We start from the raw sequence: 22759 nt of genomic DNA on the forward strand, positions 1-22759 counted from the left end.
ACAGCCAAGGAGGAAGTGAAATGACTGACACGGCCTGGAGCCAACAGGCGCTCAGAAAATACCGCCTCCCTGTGACTCCCTTCACTCCCAAACTTCCCCCTCCTCCCTTTTCTCTCTCTCTCGGTCTCTCTTCCTTGCTTTGGGGTTATTGGTCTTGTTTGCTCCCTCCCAGAGAAGAGGCCAGCTCAGATCCTCTTACACTGCCGGAGGCGGGCAGCTCCACACTGAACACAGGAACCCTCCCATCTCCTCCTCATCTTCCCTCTCACTACTTTCTGTCCCTGTGTCTGTGAAGCTGGATTTCCTGCCTTGTTTTGAGTCTGTGGCACCTTTTTGCTTCCATTCTGCAGATCAAGGTCACATGTATCGCAGGGTTCATTTTGTAGAAGGGTGACGGAAGGTTTTAGTAAAATTACGAACTTTCTGGAAATACTTTGGATGTATATATTTTTTGGGGTAGAATTGTACTTTTCTTAAAGGTCCAGTGTGTAAAACGGATCTATTGGCAGAAATTAAACTACATGTTAACAGTAACCCAGACAAACCAAACACCATTTGAGTTTGTATGACGGCACAAGTTCGGGGGTTTGAGGGTGAGGTGAGGGCTATTCAGCTGCCACATGCAACTTCACCACTAGATTGTAGTTTAAACTGGAGATTAAAAGAACCACAATCAAAACAGTAGAAATATATGAAGTAACACAAAATTAAACAAAACATATGTCAAACATGCATACAATTTGTGTTAAAATGAGTTTTAAGTAGAGATTTAAAGGTTCAGTGTTCAGAATTGAGTGGCATCTAGTGGTAAAGTTGCATGTTGCAGCTGAATACCCCTCACCTCACCCTCCCCTTCCTAACATGAAAGGGAACCTGTGGAAGCCTGCAGTTGTCATAAAAACTCAAAAGATGTTTAGTTTGTCCAGTCTGGGCTTCTGTAAAAAATATGGTGGCCTTTGTAGAGGACCAGCTCCTGGTGTAAATGTAAAGTATTTAAACGTAATGGGGACATTCAAGGGTAAAGGAATCAACAAGTTGTACATTTTCTATGAAACAAACTTGTGAAAACATCACTAGGATTATTTTATTTTCAATTTCTGCCAAAAGATCCCTTTCACCTAAATCTTACACTGAACCTTTAAAAGACACTAAGCATGTTGTCGTCTCATGTCATTGGTCAAACTGTTCCGCTGTTTCTTGATCTGGGAATAACCAGCAAAGGCTCATCAACAGATCTAAGAAAACATAAGGAACAAAGATCTCCTTTTCTAGAGATGAAGAGAAAAGATAGAGGTAATATTGACACTTACCAACCAGATGAAGTTCATCCTCTTCGGCTTATTCTCTTCCTGGCACTATTTTATTGGGATTTTTTCCGTGATGCAGTCTTAAAATGTTAGATTCATTAAACCAAATTCACTTCAGGCAGCAGGAGTTACGGCAACTGTGATGTGAAATGAGTTCCTACTTTCCACCACAGGAGGGAACTGTTTGTTAAAGTCTCATACAGTGGAGATGTAGTCATGGGGCTACTGTTTTGATTTAAATAGGAGATTTGATCTAATATTACCAAAAAAAACATAACCACAGGTAACATATGTAGTTTGATGAAATCAAAATGCTCCATTAATGAGGAAACATTAAGAGACGAGATGTACAATGTTAAAACACACACACACGTGGATCACAAAGTTCTTTATGTATCGAAGCTAAAATATCTAAATATAATATCTTAACTCTGTCCGATGAAGAATACCATTGGATTTGGCTAAAAGACCCTGAGCAATATAGCAAGTACACTATGAATAACAGATTTTTAAAAATTGTTTAATGTTATCCTTTGCTCTGGAGATTTCCACTGTCCCAATGTGACCATAGCAATGTCTTCTGGTTTTGAAGGGGTGAATGTGCAGTGTTTTCTGGGACAATAAACTACCCAGCTAACTACGGAGTTGCATTATGGGAAGTCTAGGTATAGAGCTTAATGTGTTTTTAATAGGCTAAGACGGCTTCCATCTTTTGAAAGTTCTCATATTCTTCCTAGACATGTAATACGAAATAGGAAGAGAACCTGTTACTGAGGCTGTGGTCCTACGAAATTTATTTTTTGTGAGAGGATAAACTCTTGAGTTGAAAGCATAACCAGCCGAGGGGTAGGACGACTGAAGCTTGTGGGTTATGTAAGTTAGTTCCTAATGTTTTATTTGAATAGCTGACGCAGGCCCTGAAGACACGAGCCAAACAGAGAAGAAACCCAAACGTCTTTGTGTATTTCATTAGTCTAATGTGAGAGGTGAATCCTACATGCTTCTGGTTGTAGATGCAGGCTTGTTGAACCCAGAGGAAAGAAAAAAGACACAGAACTCCGAAGTCACTGTACAAAAATCTTCATTTTTTTTGTTTTGTTTTTCTTCCTTAATGACATACAACAAGGGACCCGTAAACAAAAAGAGAAAATTCATTTGATACAAGCTAGAATGCAGTTCAAAAATATATAGTAAAACAAAATTAATAAAAAGCAGGTCTCTTATCCCTTGTAGTTAGAGGAAATAGTTTGAATACAGCTTAATATGATGTACAAAATATCACACAGTGATAAATTGCTATTAAAAAAATAAAAACACAAAGAAATGAGAGTCCTTTACCTTGGCCTCTGACTGGTAACAGATTTTTTTTTTTGTACTTATTTTCTTTCTTTTTTTTTTTGAGTTTTTAATGTTTTGCTTTTTTACAAGTTATACATTGCCATTATCAATCACAAGCAAGTTCTATGCCTAGCAAGGAAGAATGGTTCACTTATGATACTACAGTATTCTTACATCTTAATAATCATATTCATAACCAAAGAAAAGAAATGCAAGAAGGAAAACAAGGAAATGATGGACATTTACAGCACATGATGGTGTCTTTAGTCATCGCTCTCCACCTAACGCTTTGATTTCTTTTTCCTTTTTTTTTATTCTGATGTGTCAAACTGATTTGTCCTGATTCTACGAGAGGGGACACGGTAGCTCATCAGCAACTCTCAGCATCAAAACACGGCGTCACAGCAGCTTCCACACTTAATCTCAAGATTCAATTTGAGATACCTCCACAACATTATCTCCGCACCCTGTCTGTGTCGATAGCACAAGCATCCACCATTAGATGTAGTGCAACATGGAGCCAAGCAGGAAATTAATGGGATGGGAGGACGTTCCGATGCACAGCGGCTGAACAATAACGGAGCTGCACCTGCGTGCTCTCTTTGACAGAAAGTTGAAATAAACATCAACTGCCCTGTTCGGAGACTAAACAGCAACCTCAACTCTACATGCTAGTGTCCCCAGTGATCCCAAGTGTTTCCCCTCTAGGCTACATTGAATTGAACACTTAGGATCTGACATCAGACCCCCAGCGTGACCCTGTTATCTTGAGGAGGAGGAGGAGGAGGAGGAGGAGGAGGAGGAGGGGGAGGAGGAGGAGGAGGAGGAGGAGGGTTTCTGCTTTGACGACCGCTTTAACACCAGATTGTATCAGTCCTCTTGAGGTAACAGATTAACACGACCATTCAAAGTAATGTGAAGTCAGTTCAGGCCTTTAAGGGGAAATGTTTACACAAGTCAAACAAACGTGTGTCCTGCAGTTGTCAGAATAAATGCAGGACAAGGAGAAAGTTTCTCCACTTGAACCAAGTGTTCTCCACACATCTTAGATAAATTCTTTTTTTTTCCTGTCTTTGAGTGGCTGAATTGAAATAGGACTTCCATCTTTTCTTTTCGCTCCTGTCTTTCTTTTTTTTTTTTTAGGAGCCACTTCTCCCAGCGTGCCTCATCAGAAAGAGAGACCCACTTTACGCCTTCGGCTCTCTGGGCAACGTGCTACTGTGCAACTGATGCACGTCAAACTAGAGGAGGGAACCACAACACCTGAACCAGGGGCGGAGCTTCTTTCCTTCTGAAAAAGCCTGAATAAATACACGTCTACATGCCGACCAACTGGCACAAAACGTTGTGATGAAATAAAATAAAAAAGACGACATGAACAGCTCTCACCTGAGGAAACCGTTTCAGTTCACATGGTCCTCGCTGTGATATAAGAATCAGCAGCTCTGTACACTCCTCAGGCCTGAGCCCATCGTTCGACATTAGTCCCGCCCCTCTAACCTTTACAGTGACCGTTAGTTCTGAAATGTGACGGCAGTCAGTGAAGTGATGAAAGAGAAAAACCACGGACGTCTAGAGCCCGATGAGTGAGAAACTCTGTCTCTCTTTTTGCACACACGCACAAAAACAGGTCCCTGATTCTGACTCGAGACTGACGAGGTCTTTCGTAGCACCGAGATTTAACTAGTGCACGCACGAACACACAAACACACACACACACACACACACTCACACTCTTCTGTACAGTAAAAAGCTCAGAACGACACAATCTGCGTATTTTGTCGCGAGCATACAAACCGCTATCAAACCCCTGCAGATTACAGACTTGAACTTTGCCCTCATGATGTTGAATCTGTAGAAATGGGCCATGATTGTGTAAATATGTACATTTAGTTTGTACATTAGAGTTTACATTCTGTCCCTCACTCTCTCACACACACACACACACACACAGTCAGAGGCAGAATCATCGGGACACGTTTATACTCAGACATACAATAGGACTTGGTGTCTTGGAGATAAGGTTTAAATTAAAGCTATCTGTTCCTCACTGGTTAGTGACTGTCTAGTGCCTCCTCGGATCACACACACACACCACTAAGTTAAACATTCTCCAACCCCAAATACAACACCACACACACAAACACACACACACACTTCTCCTGGAGTCTTTGGAATGTAATACATTGGATTCCCAGTGCAGAGGTTAGTTGGAGGTTTTCTGCCGACATTGGGAACAGTCACTGTTTTTAAACCAAGCCTGCAAACAGTATGTGTGTTAGAATAAACCAATATTTCAGAAGAAAAAAGAAGTATGAAATGAAATGCAACGTTGCAGTTGTGCGTTGTGTCGTGTTGTGCAGAGCAGGTGTGTTCCTCTGTGATTCTCTATGACATGTATCAGCAGTTCAAGCACACAGACAATCGCGCACAGTGTTTTGCAATAACCACTGGCACACTGCAAAACAAAAGAAAGAAGAGCTTAACACTGTAGTGTAGAAAAGTGTCACTCCAGACAGGATTATTGGAAAACGGAGCAGTTAAAGTTATAAAAAAGAAGTGTGATTAGTATTACAAGAAGTCACTGAGGCGTCAGAGGACAGTGAGGAATCGAGGGGAGGTGGCGCCCTGTGTCAGTGACCCAGCCGCTGGGCTGCAGGACAAGTGTGCGTGCGTGCGTCTGTAAGCAGGTGAATTTTGTCCACTGTAGTCTTCAGTCTGTTTTGGCCCCGTTGTAGTTGTAGGACTCTACGGGCAGAAAAAAAAGGTAAATCAAGTTAAACTGACACAAACAAAAAAAAAACATATATAGTGAAACATTTATGAGTTAGCGATTGAGAGTAGAGGGATCCAACAAGAAAGAACACCTTTGTTTTTTTTGTTAATACCTCTGCCAATGACAGCAGTACTGTCAGACAAAGATCTTGGCAAGTGCATCCGCGCCGGCGCTGGCGATGAACGGCTGGGAAGAGTGGAAGGCCACGTCGTGAATGGCCTCGTCGTGCTTCTTCCTGTGGGCTGTGATCTCCTGCACGCACGTCCTGTTGTCCAGCATCCACAGGCGCACCGAGCAGTCGTGGCCTGCAGGGGGCGGAGAGAGGGAGGAAGCAAAGACAGAAACCAAGTTATGGAGGGGCAAAGATCACTGTTGAGCACAAAGGAAAGGATTCCTTTATATTGTTTTTCAAAATAGACTTTATTCACAGCTAATTGTGCATTGTGTTAAACTGCAACTTTAAGTGTTGATTTTAATTATTATGGTTTAAATAACCTTGTACCAAAAGACAATTTCTATTTAAAGTATTTATTTTTTGAAACAGATATAACCTCTGCAAATTCCCACTTGTATACAGAAAAACAAAAAGCATTGGTACAAAAATGTCGTTGGGTAATATAATATTATATGAAAACAGAATTTCTTTACTGCTGTTTACAACACGGTGGGAATGACATATAATTGACAGTATTATGTACTCACTGCCAGAGATGAGGTAAGTGCCTTTAGGGTCTGTAGTGAGACAGGTGACCGCATCCAGGTGAGCCACCATTGAGTGGACAACTTTACCTGTGCAAACACACAAAGTCATCATTAAGATGGATTCCCGTCCCAGATTAAAATACGTCTACAAAGGGAATCGAACAGACGACCAGTGGAAATCAAGCAGCTGCTGCACACACCTGACTTGTTGTCTAGGAAGCGGATGGTTCGGTTCTCGTGTGCGGTGATGGAGACGGGCTCGGAGGGGTGACTGACCACTCGGTTGATCAGTTCGCTGCCTGCAGAAGACAAAACAATCACCCTTTAATCAAATGTGTTATGCAGTCCATTGAATTCAGTCAATTAATTATTATTATTATTTTGCCAGAAGAGCCCCGACATTTTGGAAATCACTGCCCACTGAACTCAAGACCGCCAAATTCTCCAGCTTCTTTTAAATCTCTTCTAAGATCTTTTCGTTCTTACAAAACGCTTCAACAGATGATTGACATTGACTCTTAACACCAACTAATCTTAATCATTCAGTTATATGAATCTATTTCATTGTTCGTCTTTATTTGCAGGCTACATTATTTTATTCTCAGTTTCTTTCCTCTTTGAGACAATGTTAAGAAAAGTGCTATTTGAGTAAAGTTCATTATCATTATAATTTGGTCTCATTCTGTAAAGTCGACTGATACAAACGAGTTATCGGGTTCAGAACATACCATCCTTGGTCTGTGTCTCTAGAGAGGAGATGCTCTGCTCCGTGTTGAGGTCGTAGAGCATCGTCTCCCCACCGTCGAATGACGCCACCACCTGGTTGGGGTCAGTAACCACGAAGGCCACTGAGGTTGGTGTTCCGTGCTCTGGAAGAAAACAGCAGAGGATAAAATGTTTGTTTTATGGACACAATAGGAAAGGTCAAACGTGAATCCACACACTGAGCGCAGATGTCCACCTCTTTCCTTGTTGAAGACAGACAGGCAGGGAGCCGAGTTCTGAGGGTCCCAGATGCGAATGGTGCCATCGGCCGAGCACGAGGCAAGACGATGGTGAACCGCTGAGTGAGTCAGACCCCATACGCTGTCTTCATGACCGGCTAGCACACTGCTCTCGATGCCGGGATCTGGATGCACAAATCAAAAACAAAAAAAATATTATTAATAGGGATGTTATCGTTACTTGATGGTTGCAATATATTCAGTTGGCAACGACTGACCATAGTTATCATAGGGATCCACATTGAGGTCGGGCATCTTCCAACACCTGACGGTTCCATCTAGACCTCCGCTGTAGCAGGATTCCCCATCCTCACCCATGGTCAGTGACAAAACTGCTCCACTGCAAAAACGAGCAAGGCATCAGTGGTTACACTGCATCTGTGTGTGTCTGTGACCGGTTCGAGCACAAGGTGTGAATCTGTGTTTGTGTGTCGGACTCACCTGTGCGCTCTGAACGTGTAGATGGGCTCAACGTCTAAAGCTGCGTTCCTGTGGAAGGACACAGACTTTTTCAACTGTGCTTCTCAGTTTTATTCACTTATACATTTGTGCATCCTGCTATTAAATTCCTCATTCTCCAGTTTCCCTGTGGTTCTTTGTGGGTTCTTACTTTTTAGAGTGCATGGCCTTGTTGAGGTTCCACAGTTTTAGTGTTCCGTCCTCGGAGGCAGTGAGCAGCACCGCCTGGCTGGGGTGAAAGGTCAAAGCGCGGATGGCGTCAAAGTGGCTGCGTAGTGTGAAACGAGGGTTCCACGTCTTCTTGAACTCCTCTCTGTTGTCCTGCATCTGAATCGTAAAAAAACAACAATCATAAACAATTCGGATTGTGCTTATGTAGTCTCGATTAAATGTGTAGCTTGACTATAATAACTTGTATAATTACATCCATGGAGAGATCGTTGTCATTGGCCACAGTGAGATCCGCCAGTTCACCAAGGTTCATGTCTCCTCCCCCAACAGCGTCCATGATGAAGACGTCAGAGGAAAAACCCAGGGCGCCACCTGGAGGTTAGAGGTGGAAAAGCATAAAATACCACAGCATCTTGACAAAGTGTCAGGACCCCGTAAATTAAAAAGTCTAACTGCTGCGTTCCTCCCACACTGTGAACCAAAGGCAATATTTATAATTAAGATAGAACGTGTAAGCTACTCTCATGCATTGTAGGACACAGGTGAGACTGAAGGAGAAGACTTGGGTGAGGATGGACTATCATTTGCTATGGGACATATGTGGGGAAGTCTTACCTTCTCCAGGGCGAGCCTGTCCCGATACAGAGGGGGGCGGGGCAGGTTTAGGGGGGAAGTCCGACATCATGCCTTGTAACTTGTTCCTGCGGTTCTCTGAACCCGGCAAGAGGAGAGAGACACAAAACATCCAGTCATGCAGAGAGGCGGAGGAAGAGTGGAGAGGCCGACAGATGAGACACAGACGAATGTAGACGGAGGAGAGAAGGTAGACTTCATTCTTTAAATACATGACACACAAATAAAATCGTACAGCTTCTTTTCTTTCTAAAGGGTTGAAATCAATACAGGTTTCAGGGCTACACTGTAAATATGACTCAGAAAATGAAATGCGGACGTGTAAAAATAGAAGGCAGCATGCGTGGCAACCTGTGAAATGACCCCGACAGGATATACATCTAGAGACAGAGATGACGGCTACACAGCGAAACAGGACAGAGAGACAGGTGGTTGGGAAAAGAAGCTGGTTTTATTGACAAGAAGAGATGCCAGGACACAATGAGAAGTAAAAGATAAAAAGGTGAGCAAAAAGGGGGGGGAGGGAGGGGAGGGCAAGGAAGACAAATACACCGGTGGCAGTGATTCTGGCAGTGCTGGTGCTGATGGTGTAGCTATGGCAACAGCGTACCTAACTCCCGTCCGTCCCCCGAGATCCGGGCCTCTCCCGCCCCCTCCCCCTCCTCCCCCGAGCCCAGGAAGTCGAACTCTCCGAGGGCGTCTTCCGAGTCGTCTTCGTCCTCCTCGTCCTCCGGGTCCAGGTCTGTGGTCATGGGCTCTGTACTCATCTGGACACGGGGGCGGAGCAGAGAGGGGGGTTTAGTGCACGATAAAGATATGATTGTAGTTTCAAGTTCCGACTGAATCGTGTTTCTCCGTCGACATACCTTTACCCGTGACTTTTTGTTTTTGCGCGGTCCATCGATGCAGTCAGTGGCCATGCCTTGGAAGTCGTCTTCCTCGTCGCTGTCGTCTTCGTCATCATCCTCGCAGCCATGCAGGAAGGGGATCTTATCCAGCACCGAGCCACCCAGATGTTCCTGAGAGGTTTCCTTGCCCGCATTCCTACAAAACAGTTCATGTTAGCTTGAATAAATAAAAAGATTATTTAAGACATTAGCTGAAGGTGGGAGGATCCCAGGCTACATCCTTACTATTACATTTTCTGTGTCCCAGGGTAAACAGGAAGCAGATTATCTACTCTGCATTTAGTTGCTTGGTAACAGAAAAACACTTTGAACAAGAAACAGAAATGGTGAAAAGTAAGACAAAGTATTTCTTTTTTGGACCAATTACAGAAACGGTTAGGTACAGTCAGTGGTAGCAATGTTTTGCTTTCACCACTGGAAGTTGAGTAGTGACCAATCACAGAGCCAATGTAGGCGGCTGCCACTGTTCCCGCCCATCCCAACTAAACACAGCCCTGCAATTTCCCCCCAAAAAAATCGGACGCATCATACAATCTGTCATGGATGCAGTAGCAGCAGAGAGTCTAACCTCTTGATTTGTTCCTCGATCTGTCTGACCAACAACGACTCTCCACTTGCCCGGGGCTCAGGCTCAGTGGAGGTTTCAATGGCGGGGGGTCCGTTAGCCTCTGGGCTGCTTCGCCCGAGCAGGGAGCGCACACGCTTAGACCGCATGTCCAGGATAGTGTCTGAATAACCCACCTCCTCCAGGTATCTACGTTCACAGGAAAAAGAAGACCACATAAATAAACACATTAATCGCTCTAGTCTAGATCAGAAATGTAAAAGGAGAGGATGGCGGAGAGGTCTTACTTGCGTAGTAGCTGACGTCCCTCCTTCCAGGACATCTGATTGCCTGGCTCAGCGTCTGACTCAGCCGGCCCATTGGGAACTACAGAAAATAGATTAAGTAGTGATGCAACAGCAGGGCAAGACCAGAACAAGCTAAAGATGGTATAACATTTCTAAATAGCAGCTTATAAAATTCTTTGGTATAACATACCCTGGTCTGCTTCTGTCTCTGGTTTCTTGTCTCCTGGACTCTGGTCATTTCCTGTTTTCAGCTTCTGGTGCTTTGCCCTGCAACCCCACAAAAGACCACAGGAGGGCGGCATTATGAGCAAATACTAGAAAGAAGTCTATCACTGAACCATTAAGATGGTCGTATAGATAATAGATGTAGGGAGACATTTGGGAGAGTTTCCCGATATTTGTCGTACCTCTCTTGTTTTAGGGCGTACTCTAACATTTTGATCCGCCTCACCAGGTCCTGCTTCATGTTCTCCTGTCCTTTCCTCTCACCCTGTAGGAACGCCACCTGAGCCTGAAACACACAGACACGCACAGGATGGTGAGGAAAACTTCACAAAATAAAATTAAAATAAATAGAGCACACAACAAAACACTTACACAAGCGGCAAATCAATTGAAATTGATGTTAAGACTCAGACATAAGTGAAGTGAAGCATTTAATGGATCACTTAAAAGGTAAAAAGTAAACACGAAAGCATGTGATATTATCAGAGATCACAAGGAAAGACTGGGAGCTTGAAGGAAAAACATTTTTTTTTATGTGACCAATCACGTCAACGTGACTTCTGAGAACCCACTGGAGTAAATAGAGGGTTGTGGAGCAGAGCTCTTATTTTTAACTTCTCCAAACCAAGGCATCTGCAGGAGAGGAAAAACTGACAGATACCGGCCAAATGCAAATGCCCTTTTTTAAAGACGTATCCTTCCTCTGTCTGCTTCCGCTCTCCCTTTCACATCCGCATCCTTCCTCACTGATAACTGCTACCTTGAGGAAATAGATGTTCAGAGCCCACTCTAGTTACATTACATTACATGTCATTTAGCTGACGCTTTAGTCCAAAGCGACTTACATTTTTAGAACACTCAGCATTTAGGAGCCATTTAGGGGGATCAGTATCTTGCCAAGGACACTTAGGCATACAGGTGGGAAAGAGTGGGATTCGAACCGGCAACCTTCTTGTTGCAGAACACAGAACACCCGCTCTATCCCCTAGGCCTCACTCTCCCCAGTCATTTGTCAAAGGATTTTGACGATGCCTCAAAAACTGTGAACTGTCGAGTAAAACTTTGATTCAACAGCTCCTGCGTGCCGGCCAACTCAAACACAGATCTATCATTTATGATAAACCTCCCTGCCTAATAGACATGGATACAGAAATAAGTAAATGTAAAAATGCATAAATAAATAATACATACATGTTTAAATGAGGAAATACTGTGAGTTCATGAATAAATTCATCAATAAATGTAGAAATACAGAAATAGCCCTTCAATGCATTGTATTTATATTTTCATTTATTTATGTATTGAATTATTTATTTCTGCTTTATTCCTTTATACCTTATTTTTTCCCCTTCAAACTTGCCCTCTGTTGGTTGGAAGATAATTCTGCCCCAGGAAAAGGGCTAAAAAAGACCAGACTCGGTTTCATCTCCCAGGATTGCACGCAGGTGATAGCGAGCACAACAGTTTTGTATTTCCACTATCTCTCTCTTCCCTCTGTGCCGAGGGCTGCTGGAGCACTAACACTGCTTGGTTTACAGTCCATTTCTCCCGTGCACGCCCCCTGTCCGAGTCCACGAGGCCTGTCCCGCACGCATCCGCAGTTCTGTTAAACTAGAACGGTCTAAAAACACTATCTCATGGGGCAAGCGCTCGGTCTACTTGAAAGGGTAGTCAATCATCCAGGAAAGCGAGTATTGTGTACACACACACACACAAACACACACACACACACATGCAGACTCATACACTCACACATACTCATGTAATCAGCTAGTAGAGCATGGGGAGCTCAGTATAATCTGCCGAGCAAACCTGACTGCTGCTGCTGAGTAATCCTGATTAATGCAATGTGATTTTATATGCTAATCTGAGAATTTTGGAGATAATCGTCAAGCCCAGCATGTCAACACTGCAGACATGATCTAAGAGGCTGTGCAACACACGTCACTTTATGTGGTTTATACTTGGCCTAACGTGAGAGGACCAGCTCAGTGCTTGTAAAATGATCCAAGGCCATCACAATAGTTAAAAAAAAAAAAAAATGAAAACAAATGAACTGTGTCTGTAGTGCAACGACAGCACGGACTGAGAAGGAATGATTTCATTCAACGAGCACGACACAAAACACAAACATATCTGCTCAGCCTTGTGTGAACTGCCGTGAAATAATATACAGTATCGTTTACTGTGGTTATGTGGTTCATGAAAGCAGCTGGCACAGGGTTCACTGCAGCAGCAGCAGCGAGTGAGCACATTATGTCCAGCTACACACAAGTAGTAACAGTGTAGTGTGTTGTATTTGAATAATTTACAGAAGCACAAAAGGCTTGTTCCCAGCTGACATAACAACACATAAATACTGTTGTGTGCTCTGTGTATAGTTAAAGTGCAGGAGGTTCAGGTATCTGAAGACAGCATGTGAATTATACCCTGGGTACAATAAATGATCAACATGTCCAAGCTCACATTAAACAAATTGACATATGTTTCTTCTTTCAAGCTTGTCCTAACAGGCAGATCTATGGTTGCTCAGTTGTTTGCCCTGTAAATAGTTCTTATGGGTCTAATCTGGCCTGAAGTGAACGCAGATTCCGTCGTGTAGCTTCAAAACCAGCACACAAACTTAATTCTGAACTAAATCCTTTGAATCAGATCCTTGGAATGGAATGGAATGTGTGTCTGTCACCCTTAAGGGGCAGCCCGAGCGTTTGTACACCTACTCACAGAGAGACGAGCTACGACCTGCTCTCGCACACACACACACACACACACACGGATAACCATCCCAACCTTGTGTTCCAGACAGTGTCATGTTGTGTGTTCTTAGGACAGGTTCCCACTAGTTCCCTAAACCTCGAATCACTGACGCTGCTTTGTTGGCCACGATAGAGACGAGGTGGCATGTAAACAAACACAAAATAAATAAAATCGCATGACAACGCACAGTGTAAGAGCAGCTTTTTACTGACACCTACAGGTAGCCAAGACAGAGGGATGAACGTGTCAAAGGTTTACTGTTGTAGGTGATTCTTTATCTATTACATCCCACTCATTATATGGCTTTGACCTTGTTTTACTTGCCCTTCCTTTCTTCCTTCTATTTCCTCTTTCAGAGGTTCGGTGGGCAGGAAGAGCGGATTACTTTACAATAGCAATAGTTGGCCGTCTACAGGACGAATAAAGCTTCGGGTGTCAAGGTGTTTAAAACAGCAACTGTTTCATCAGTCCAATAGAGGTAATTAAGTAGAAGTCATCTCAGCTTTCATTTGCCCTGTTATTCCGTCCTTTGCCTGGTTCACACTGGGACCTGCTTGTTTTCACTGAGTGCGTTTGATCTGGGCCAAGAGAAACAGGACAAGGCCCATTCACCGGTTATTAAAGGTGTTGCGAGGGGACCTGCCGTGCCATCCGATCTCTCCTTCCTGTGGGTGGGCTTCGCTCCATGTGACTTACTCCAGCTGATCTTTTCAGAGTTTGACACGGCCTGGAAAATTTTGCCTACCCTGTCAGTTGCTGCTGAACAGGGTCAAGGGCAGCTTTCCTCCTCCACTGGCCACCCTCCATCTTCTCATCCCTTCATCCCCATGAGAGAATCCCAGAGAAAACAAGTAGAGCAATGAACTTTTCTGGGACAGCGAGCTTTGATGGAGTCTCTTAAAGTCGGTAGAGTGTGACTATGTGTGTGTGAGAGAGAGAAAGTGTGTGTGTAGTATTTAACTTGAGATTGACCTCCTAAAAGGTTGGGCTTGCTGCCTAATTTGTTTTATAATCAGTGAGATGCAAAAATTACTCCAAGTCATACAATTTGTTTCAAACCATGAGATTTCCTTAATTTCAGTGAATGCAACAAATCGGAGAAAATTATAGATACAGAAAAAAGAAGGTAAAATATGAATCTATAAACATAAAACAGGAATGCTGGAGGCATGTAATAGTACATATAGATGGCATATGTGTGTCATGGCAGAGAGCGGAGTTATTAATTAGAGATGTGTACCCAGGGGTCCCCAGGGGTCCCCTGGGAAACAATCACCAGGAAGTGATGTCATCTGGGTTACCGGTAAACTTTTGACTCACAGTTAATACAACTAACTCACAGGAAATGAGGAAACTGCAGGGAGTGGCAGGTAAAGGTCTGCCCTCTCTTTGTAGAATAAGTGCAGCTTAGTACGATTGCCTATTAAATTATAATGAAAATCATTATAACAAGCTAATTACTACAGGCAGAGCTGTGCAGTGTCTGAAGGACGGAGGGACAGGGCTGCTGCCACCTGTCCCCTGTGCTGCTGTCCCACGGTCAGGCTGGGACGTCCCACCTGGCCCGGAGCTGGAGGGGCCTTAAATCCAATCCTGTCACTGGAGACACAGCACCACAGGTGGCCTATTACACCAAAAACACACTGGCAGACAGCACATGTGTTACAGTCACAGAGACACACACATACATTCACACTGCCACACACTCATAAGTGTTGATGCCTGTTAAACTGCGATGACGGTTTTGCAGCTGCCGAAAAGCTTTTGCGTTCAGCTTCCTTGTTTACTGTAGAAAGGCCATAAAAGCATAAAATATGATGCAAGGGCACCACATGACCCGACTATACTGTGAACACATATACAGTGTGTTGCTTACTGTACAGTACATGACCAGGGGGTTTGCTAACTGGCATGTTGAGAGCCCTGCAAACAGGCTGGCAACTAAAGCCAAGGGCTTTGTGGCCTGTGGGTGTTCAAAATGTAAGCTAGGTCAATTTGTCAGCCTGGAACTCCAGTGAGCTGCTCTCTCTCTCTCTCAGCACAGGACATGGTGCTAATTGTGCCCGTGAAACCAGAGCATGTGCAGCAAAGGCACACGCGTGAAGTAAGTTTGAAAACAAGCACTAATGGCGTGTTGGATACGACGATGGCCTGCTTTTGACTTCAATTCCCACTCTCATCCCGCATGCGCCTATAAAAGCCGAGAGCACAGCCGGTTTGTTATTGTTCATCCATATTTTATCAAGTCCCTATTTATAACTACATAGGCTTGAGTTGGGGCAAAGTGAGGAGCAGAGTGACAGCGGAGAGGCGATGATATTCCCGCGTGTGTGGTTTCATCTATCCCACAGATTCCAGAATATACTTCAAGCAAAACCGAGGTCGGAGGAAGAAAAGAGCACGTACGAGTTAAGGTATGAAAAGGTATAACTGTTCTTCATCCCAAGTGCAGAGCGAGAAACATCCCTGTACGTGCGTTTACCCAACCTTTTCTTAAGCCTGGAACAATTTGATGAGTAAGCACAATCTTGCCCAGCAATGCCCAGCCTCACACAGATGCACACACACATGCATGTAGGGCGGTTGCACAGGACCACCTCGGTTTTCTGCTGCCGAAATAACTGGAGCCTTTAGAGGAGACATGCCTGGCTCGTCTGCATTTTCTATAGCATTGACCCACACATTCACGTGGGTGTGTTGTTGTGCTATTTCACAGATTAAAACTGACGACCTTTATGAAAACAAGCCAACATCTCTCTCCCCCCCTCAAAAAAAGGATTAGCTGCAGATAGGATGGTACATAATCTCGGTCCAGAAAAGTATGAGTGATAGTGAGGAATCGCACGGCGTTACATAGATAACCGTCATGTTCAAACACCGCAACGCTGATTCATCCGCCCGTGTGTTGATTTCCTTCCGATGACAGCAGCTACACCATCGCACTCCTTTACAGCAAGGAACCATCCATTATGGTTACGCCTCAAGAGACATTCAACGGGAAGGATTTCGCTGTAAAATGGGATTGAGTCCAGAAAGTGCAAGCTGTCCGCCCGTGTTCAAAGGTCACCCTGAGCACCGTCTCTTACCCTTTCTCTGTGTCTCTTTTGTGAATACTCTTCAAACCTTCCCTCGTTTAACAGCAGCCAGTGCTTCTTCCTCAAGCAAGGCCACCACTTTGACAGCTCTCGATGGCTGCCACTGTCAGATGCCGAGATTGTAACAGGGACCTCAGAGCTGTGTGACACTGCTGTTTATCTTTTAACCACAACATCCCGGCCACAGATCACTTGATAGGCGAATGTGTGATTTCTGTCTTTTAACAAACCATGTTCACGTTCAAATGCCCTTAATTAAGACTTTCTTGAATGGAGTCTGGTGCAGGGAAGTGTTTGGTGTATACCTGCACAAATACAGGGTAGCCACACCTAATGACTTATCACCTGTCCTTCTTATTTCTTATCAGCACTGGCTTCCGCTGGCTGACAATAACCTATGTTGCATCTTAGTTTTGTGGTTTAATCTTTGTTGGTGAAATATAATTGATTATATGGAAATCCTGAGGCCTAGTTGTATGGATCATGCTTCCTGGAAATAGTTTATTTTGTTCTGTTTAAAGCTTCCTGCTGGATGTTTGGGTCGCGATCAGCATGATCTCTCTAAATGTACGGTCTGGTAACGATAAGTCCTGCACGGTGGGATGAGAGGTTAGCCTGTTAGCATGTTGTCATCCTGACTGTGGGGCATGTGTACAGTCACAAAGCGACACTGTAGCAGCTCCTGGGACCCCGCTGGCCTTCATTCACCGTTAACGCTGCACACGCAGGCTGAATAATGGACAAATTTACCCTGAGTTCGTCTCTCTCCGCCTCCCAGCGGTATTTCTCGGCCTGGAAGCGTCCCCACTCGTACTGGATGAAGTGCAGGATCCCAGGAAGCGTCATACCCGAGTCCCCGTCCTGCAGCTCCCGAGCCTGCGACGACCCGGCCATGGCCGCCGCCGCCGCCGCTGCCATCGCCCCGGTCCCCGCGGATGATGTCGCCTGGCCCGGTGCTGATTTGGGCCCGTTTGGGTTGCGCCCCGCTCCGCCGCTGCCGCCGCTGCCGCCGCCGGAGTTCGGGTTTGGTCCTCCGCCGGATCTGTCCGCCTCCATTTTAACCGTCCAACCTCTCTCCAGGATAAGGAGGCGGAAACGGGCCGTGTAGGAACAATAATAATAAAAACAACCAGTAGCCCGCAGCCGTCTTCTCCCCCTGGTGCACTTCACGACCACAGAGCTCCTTTCTTCCTCCTCACACGCACGGAGCAAAATTACTATTCACTTAGAGAAACACTACACTTCCCTTCCCAACACCTTCACAATAAATCGCCACCACAAGGCACGTTTGTCACATCACGACCCGTTTAATAACAAAGGCAGTGCAGTTGATATAAATTATTACATAAGAAAACAAAGTTTTAAAACGAAGCAACTAAATACGTATCGTTCAAAACAAGTGTTGAGATTTTGGGTGCGATTCTTATTTTGTAAATCCCGGATTAGCTTCCTCCCTCCCTGTGTTCGCTGTCGGGAATGTCCGGCGTGCCTGACAAATAAGGAGCCGTGTGTCACAATACACAACCTGTGTGTCGCCAGAGGATGTTACTTCCTGCCATTTAGTGAGCAGTCATGTTTGAAGGACAGTCAAGGCTGCTGAAATTATTCCCAACTTCGTTTCCGGTTTGAGTTTACAGCGATAACAAGTCCACAACACATTTTGTAAGGCATGGATGTAACCCTGCCAAGCTTTGTCTCTGATCTATAATCAATCAGACTTAAAACTAATATATCAAACTCTAACTTACATTTTTGATATTAACATTAATTACTCTATGAAGTTAACAACTTTTTTCAATCCAATCCAAGCACACACATTCCTCTACAGCCTTAGGTACCATGGCACTGTGCTCGTGAAACCACAAGTGTAGATATTTACAAATGAAGCCAGGATTCACTTAATCTTTTTTCTGTATGTCGGCTACAATTATGAGATTTTATGACAAATTTCTGCTTCTTTTTTTAATATGTTTTTGAATGCAATTGTATTTATTCAATTTTGTTATTTGGTTAACAGCGACAGTTGCTCTACCTGAGCTAAAGTTAGGTTATATTTAATCTGAGCAGGTGTTACACACTGAAAACAGAATGTGACAATATTTTATTTTGTTTTATTTTGTAGTCAGGGGAGCTTTTATTCTGTAGGAGTAGAACCAGAAGTCTTCCTCTCGCTGCTGCAGGTCTCTCATACATCATGGCCGGACCGTGCAGTCGGTTTCATGGCTGATCCAGTGTCAACTTACACTGTAACGAAATGTTGTTGAAGCGATCGAGCTGTGGGTGTTTTACCTGTAAAATGCTGCAGAGTCGATTTCAACCACGACCTCAGATATGATCCAACAATGCAGGTTAACATCTGTGTGTGTGGCTGCAGGTCCAGCCTGGTTCTGCTCCTCTGCCACCACAGCTGACTGACAGGGACCGACAGGAACAGTGCAGGTGAGCGGACATCACGTTAGCAACATGGTGAATGGAGGATTTGATCGTATTGCAAAGGATGAACAGAGACATTGATAATAAGGTGAGTTGTTGTCATTCTACCAGCTGTGTCTGTTCATTGGTGCAGCCAGTCATGTTTTATTTATAAAACGAACCCATGTATGGAGTTATTGATGTTTTACACCTTTACATTTAACTGATTATGACCAGATATCAGAGTAGTTTTAAATGCCTTGTGTGCATGCACATACATGCATACCGTCACGCAAATACATACCTACATATATACATGCAAATATAAAAACATACTTAATTTGCACATAGTACAAGTACATATGTAAAACATACATATACATACATATTCTTCCCTTGCAAATACCTGCATACTGTCATGCCAATACATACATAAACCTACATATACTTTACTGGCATATACATCAATACTGTCATGCAAATACTTTCATATATACATGCACACAATCACTACAAAGTATTCATTTTTTTGCTTTCTTTCCCAGGTTGTCTTCAACTCTCATCACTACACTATGAGACTAATGGAGACTTAAGCTCACCGCTGGATTACTCCATTCATATTTGCTCCTGAGGGAAACTGGAAGGTAAACGCTATTTGCCATGCGTATCAGTTTCTGCCAGGGCCTGTTATCTGGCGCCATCCTTCTCAACCTCCTCATTCTCTACTATGTGTCCCGGGCCCAGCAGCAAATGATGGAGAAGAGGAAGGAGCTTGGTAGGGGCACAAGGAGGGCCGCCCTCCCGGCCTCTGGTCTTGGGGGAGGCCTAGGGTTACTTGTAGGAGCCGGAGGTGAGCCCGGAGTGGCCGGGGGGGAGGGGCACAATCGTGGCTCACGTGTGACTGTTCTTCTGCGGGAGTTTGAAAACTTTGAAAATTACGTTGGGGATGTGGCCAATTCCTTCCTCCGCCAGAGACCTGAGCTTCCTTTCCTGGCTGTGGCGGACACGCCTCCGTACCCTCCCCTGGTGCTCTCAGAGGGGGCTCGGCTTCTTGTGCTCTCCCCCAGCCCAGACCAGCCTCCGCAAGCTCACAGGCCAGAGTTCCACGTCCAGACAGAGTTCGTTCTGCTGGTGCCTGACGGGGTGGAGCTCGAGCAGCCTCGGGCTATAGAGAGGCTGATCAGGGAGTTGGAGGGTGAGGGTGGGGGGCCAGTGAGGCTGGTGGCTGCACCTGTGCTGGCTCGATCTGCCGTGCAGTGTCTCCACCTGCGGGTGAACCTCAGAGAGTGGACAGCTACCTACTCCCCAGCGGCGTCTGGGAGCAGTGGGAGTGTGTGCACGGCTTTACAAGGAGATGCAGTTGTCCTCATCCGCACTGAGGATCTATTTAACCTGTCCGTCCCTCTGGGGCGTCCCCTCTTTTCCTCCCTCTTCGTTCAGACTGCCTTGAGGGGCTGGAAGGTCAAGCTGCTGGAGAGCCCCTGTTTCTCCGCAAGCCACCGGCCCCTCTTCAGCTCCGCTCACAACCAGTGGAAGGCCGACACTCGACTGAAGGAGGCCACTGGAAAGCTCATGAGGAGCTTTGGTCTCAAGCGTCTCCTGCTGTCTGACGGGAAGGAGCAGTGGTACGGCTGCAGCAAAGAGACGCCTCGTTGCTTTGGCACCGTACAGGATGACACTCCCGACTACCTTTATCTGGATCGATGGACTCCTCCCTGCTGCCTGCGAGCGCTCAGGGAAACCACCAAGTATGTCATCAATATCCTCGAGAGTTCGGGTGTGCGCTACTGGCTGGAGGGGGGGACTCTACTGGGCGCCATTCGCCATCAAGACGTCATCCCGTGGGATTACGACGTGGACCTGGGCATTTACCTGGAGGACGTGCCCAACTGCGATCACTTAAAAAACCTGGACTCAGGCTCTCTTGTGGATGCTAACGGCTACGTGTGGGAGCGGGCGGTGGAGGGAGACTTCTACAGGGTCCAGTACAGCGAGGCCAACCACCTGCACGTTGACCTGTGGCCATTCTATTCACGCAACGGTGTGATGACAAAGGACACGTGGACAGAGCACAAACAAGACGTGGAGTTCCCAGAGCACTTCCTGCAGCCGCTGATCCCCATGACCTTTGCTGGCATCACTGCCTACGGCCCCAACAACCACCGGGCCTTCCTGGAGCTGAAGTTTGGAGAGGGGGTGATCGAGAACCCCCAGTACCCCAACCCTTCAAAAAAGAGGCTGGACAGAAGCAAATTATGAGAGACTTAATATGTCGTACTGTATTTGTTTGTTACAACCACTTGAAACTCAACATCTTTTGTTTTTTTAAACAACCTGAAAGATGATACCTGAAGACACATATGGTGCCACAATGACTGACTGACAACTGTATCAACTGAAAACAGTATAATCACAAGTCTGATGACATAAGTATCATTGTTATGTTTGTCGAAAATATACAATACAGAAAATATGAGCTTTTACATTGGCAATTGTTTATTTTCATTATTTCACGTTATATTTTGGGTTATTTATTTGTGTTTATTATTTATTTTAATAAAGTTTATGGTTAAACTGTATAATTTATTTGATCGCAAGGGGTCAATAACAATAACAATAATTTATATATATATCGGCCAATATATCATTATCGGACATTTTATACTACTACTACATCGTTCAGGCTCTTCTATTATCAGTAAATACATGTGAGGTCTATGGTTGGATTGTCTTTTCATTCGTTGTGAGTGGCCAGTTTGTTGAGGGCATGAACATTTAAAATCATATTCTAGGGCATTGACATCATTTCCATAAAGAGAAACCTCTGAACTACATAGTGCACTAAATCTGGACACGTTACACAGTGAGATATAAATATGACTGCTATAAAGATTCTAATATAATAATATGTTTTTTTACGTTTCTTGACTGTTGCATTATTTTGCACTGATTAACTATATTTTCAGTTTTGCTCTGTTAATGAATGATTGTTATTTGAATGCTGTGTTGGTACCGGACAGCTATAGTGCGGTGGGTAAGTTAACCTGTGGTGAAACTGAAACACACCCATACATCCTGTTATCGTTGGCATATGGGGTGTCTGACATGTTGCCCCATTCTGTGACCGAATTTGTAAATCAGTGTTGACACTTTGCTCAGTTATGGGTGTACTACTGAGCATGTATAATGTATCGACTGAAATAGAATTTTAATTCATGGAAATATTCAAATAAAAAATTTAAAAATAAATACGACCACCGGCTCCTGCAGGTTTCACATGATTCCTTCTGTGCTGTTACATGTGTGAGTTGAATCAAGGTGTCACTTCATTTCATGAACTGGTAAAATCAAGGCATCTGAACTGTGATATTTACTTTACTATGATTTGTTTTGAAGAGCATTCGAAAATATGAAAAGATTGCAATAGCTCCTGCAAATCTTTTTACCACTAGGTGGCACACCATGCCTGAATGTTCTCCTTGTAACTCCCTAAGCTCTCTGCACCATTGTTTCCCTCCCCACTGTCTACAGCATTATGGCAGTTCCTCAACCACATGGTGGTTGCCCAGGTGCTGAAGGATTTTATAACAGGACAAACAGGAATGTCAAGTTACAGCAACTCAGCTCTCTTCTCCGTCACAAACTGATCCCAGCAATGCGGACTACTTCCCCTGTATCCCAGTCGAGAAAAATCACTGACAGTAATAACTTCCTTTCACTTGCAGGTATCAGATTCCTCAGTGTATAATCAATGGTTAAACAGGATCTTTCATACTGTACATGGCCTGGTAACTTGATACGTGTCTATATGGCTGAGAGGCCTTAGTATGTGTGGTTATTTTGGAAGCAGGAACATAAAGGATCTCAGTCATTTTAAATATGTCGCCTCTCATGCATTCTTCTGCAGAGTGGCGTCAGAGCCACAGGGTTAGGTATGCAGCCAGTGTATACAATGCTTTACTGTCATTGATTGCACTATAGCTAAAAACACAACAAACAAAATCCACAAAGTAGCCAAAGCCCAAATATTAGACAATGAAAGATAATGGTTCCCAAGACTAGTTCAGGTAGTTCCGGATTGTTGATCATTGAAGGGTGACAATAGGAACCTGTTCCTAAG

At 44.4% G+C, this 22759-nt stretch overlaps 2 protein-coding genes across 3 annotated transcripts; one reads left to right on the forward strand and one right to left on the reverse strand.

Annotated features, from left to right (window-relative positions):
- Positions 1 to 2371: 2371 nt before the first annotated feature.
- strn4 (striatin, calmodulin binding protein 4) lies at positions 2372 to 17490 on the reverse strand. 2 transcript variants are annotated; one of them, XM_062385927.1, is made up of 18 exons: positions 16978 to 17490; positions 10558 to 10661; positions 10341 to 10417; positions 10151 to 10229; positions 9867 to 10052; positions 9257 to 9434; positions 9001 to 9157; positions 8373 to 8468; positions 8011 to 8129; positions 7738 to 7913; positions 7569 to 7616; positions 7346 to 7467; positions 7085 to 7252; positions 6852 to 6992; positions 6324 to 6422; positions 6124 to 6210; positions 5513 to 5726; positions 2372 to 5393 (listed from the first exon to the last, which is right to left on the reverse strand). In XM_062385927.1, the coding sequence occupies exons 1-17, from the start codon at positions 17281 to 17283 to the stop codon at positions 5557 to 5559; spliced, it is 2313 nt and encodes a 770-aa protein (XP_062241911.1). In that variant the 5' UTR covers positions 17284 to 17490; the 3' UTR covers positions 2372 to 5393; positions 5513 to 5556. The 2 variants fall into 2 exon arrangements, with proteins under 2 accessions (XP_062241911.1, XP_062241910.1); XM_062385926.1 differs by having other exon boundaries at positions 5534 to 5726; positions 16978 to 17489.
- A 925-nt stretch (positions 17491 to 18415) lies between these two features.
- Positions 18416 to 21888, forward strand: fkrp (fukutin related protein). Its single transcript, XM_062386818.1, has 2 exons — positions 18416 to 18748; positions 19185 to 21888. Exon 2 carries the CDS (start codon positions 19300 to 19302, stop codon positions 20896 to 20898), a length of 1599 nt encoding a protein of 532 aa, XP_062242802.1. The 5' UTR covers positions 18416 to 18748; positions 19185 to 19299; the 3' UTR covers positions 20899 to 21888.
- Positions 21889 to 22759: the final 871 nt, after the last annotated feature.

The sequence above is a fragment of the Platichthys flesus genome, chromosome 4 (assembly GCF_949316205.1).
Source record: "Platichthys flesus chromosome 4, fPlaFle2.1, whole genome shotgun sequence".
Classification (NCBI taxonomy): Eukaryota; Metazoa; Chordata; class Actinopteri; order Pleuronectiformes; family Pleuronectidae; genus Platichthys; species Platichthys flesus.

Excerpts from the sequence above, each read along its gene's own strand:
- strn4 (XM_062385927.1), bottom strand. The coding sequence starts at position 17,283 with ATGGAGGCGGACAGATCCGGCGGAGGACCAAACCCGAACTCCGGCGGC. Across the intron at positions 7,253-7,345 it reads GGATCCCTATGATAACTATG|ATCCCGGCATCGAGAGCAGT; the intron begins GTCAGTCGTTGC and ends TTGTGCATCCAG. Across the intron at positions 5,727-6,123 it reads CACTTACCTCATCTCTGGCA|GCCACGACTGCTCGGTGCGC; the intron begins GTGAGTACATAA and ends CGCCCCCTGCAG.
- fkrp (XM_062386818.1), top strand. The coding sequence starts at position 19,300 with ATGCGTATCAGTTTCTGCCAGGGCCTGTTATCTGGCGCCATCCTTCTC.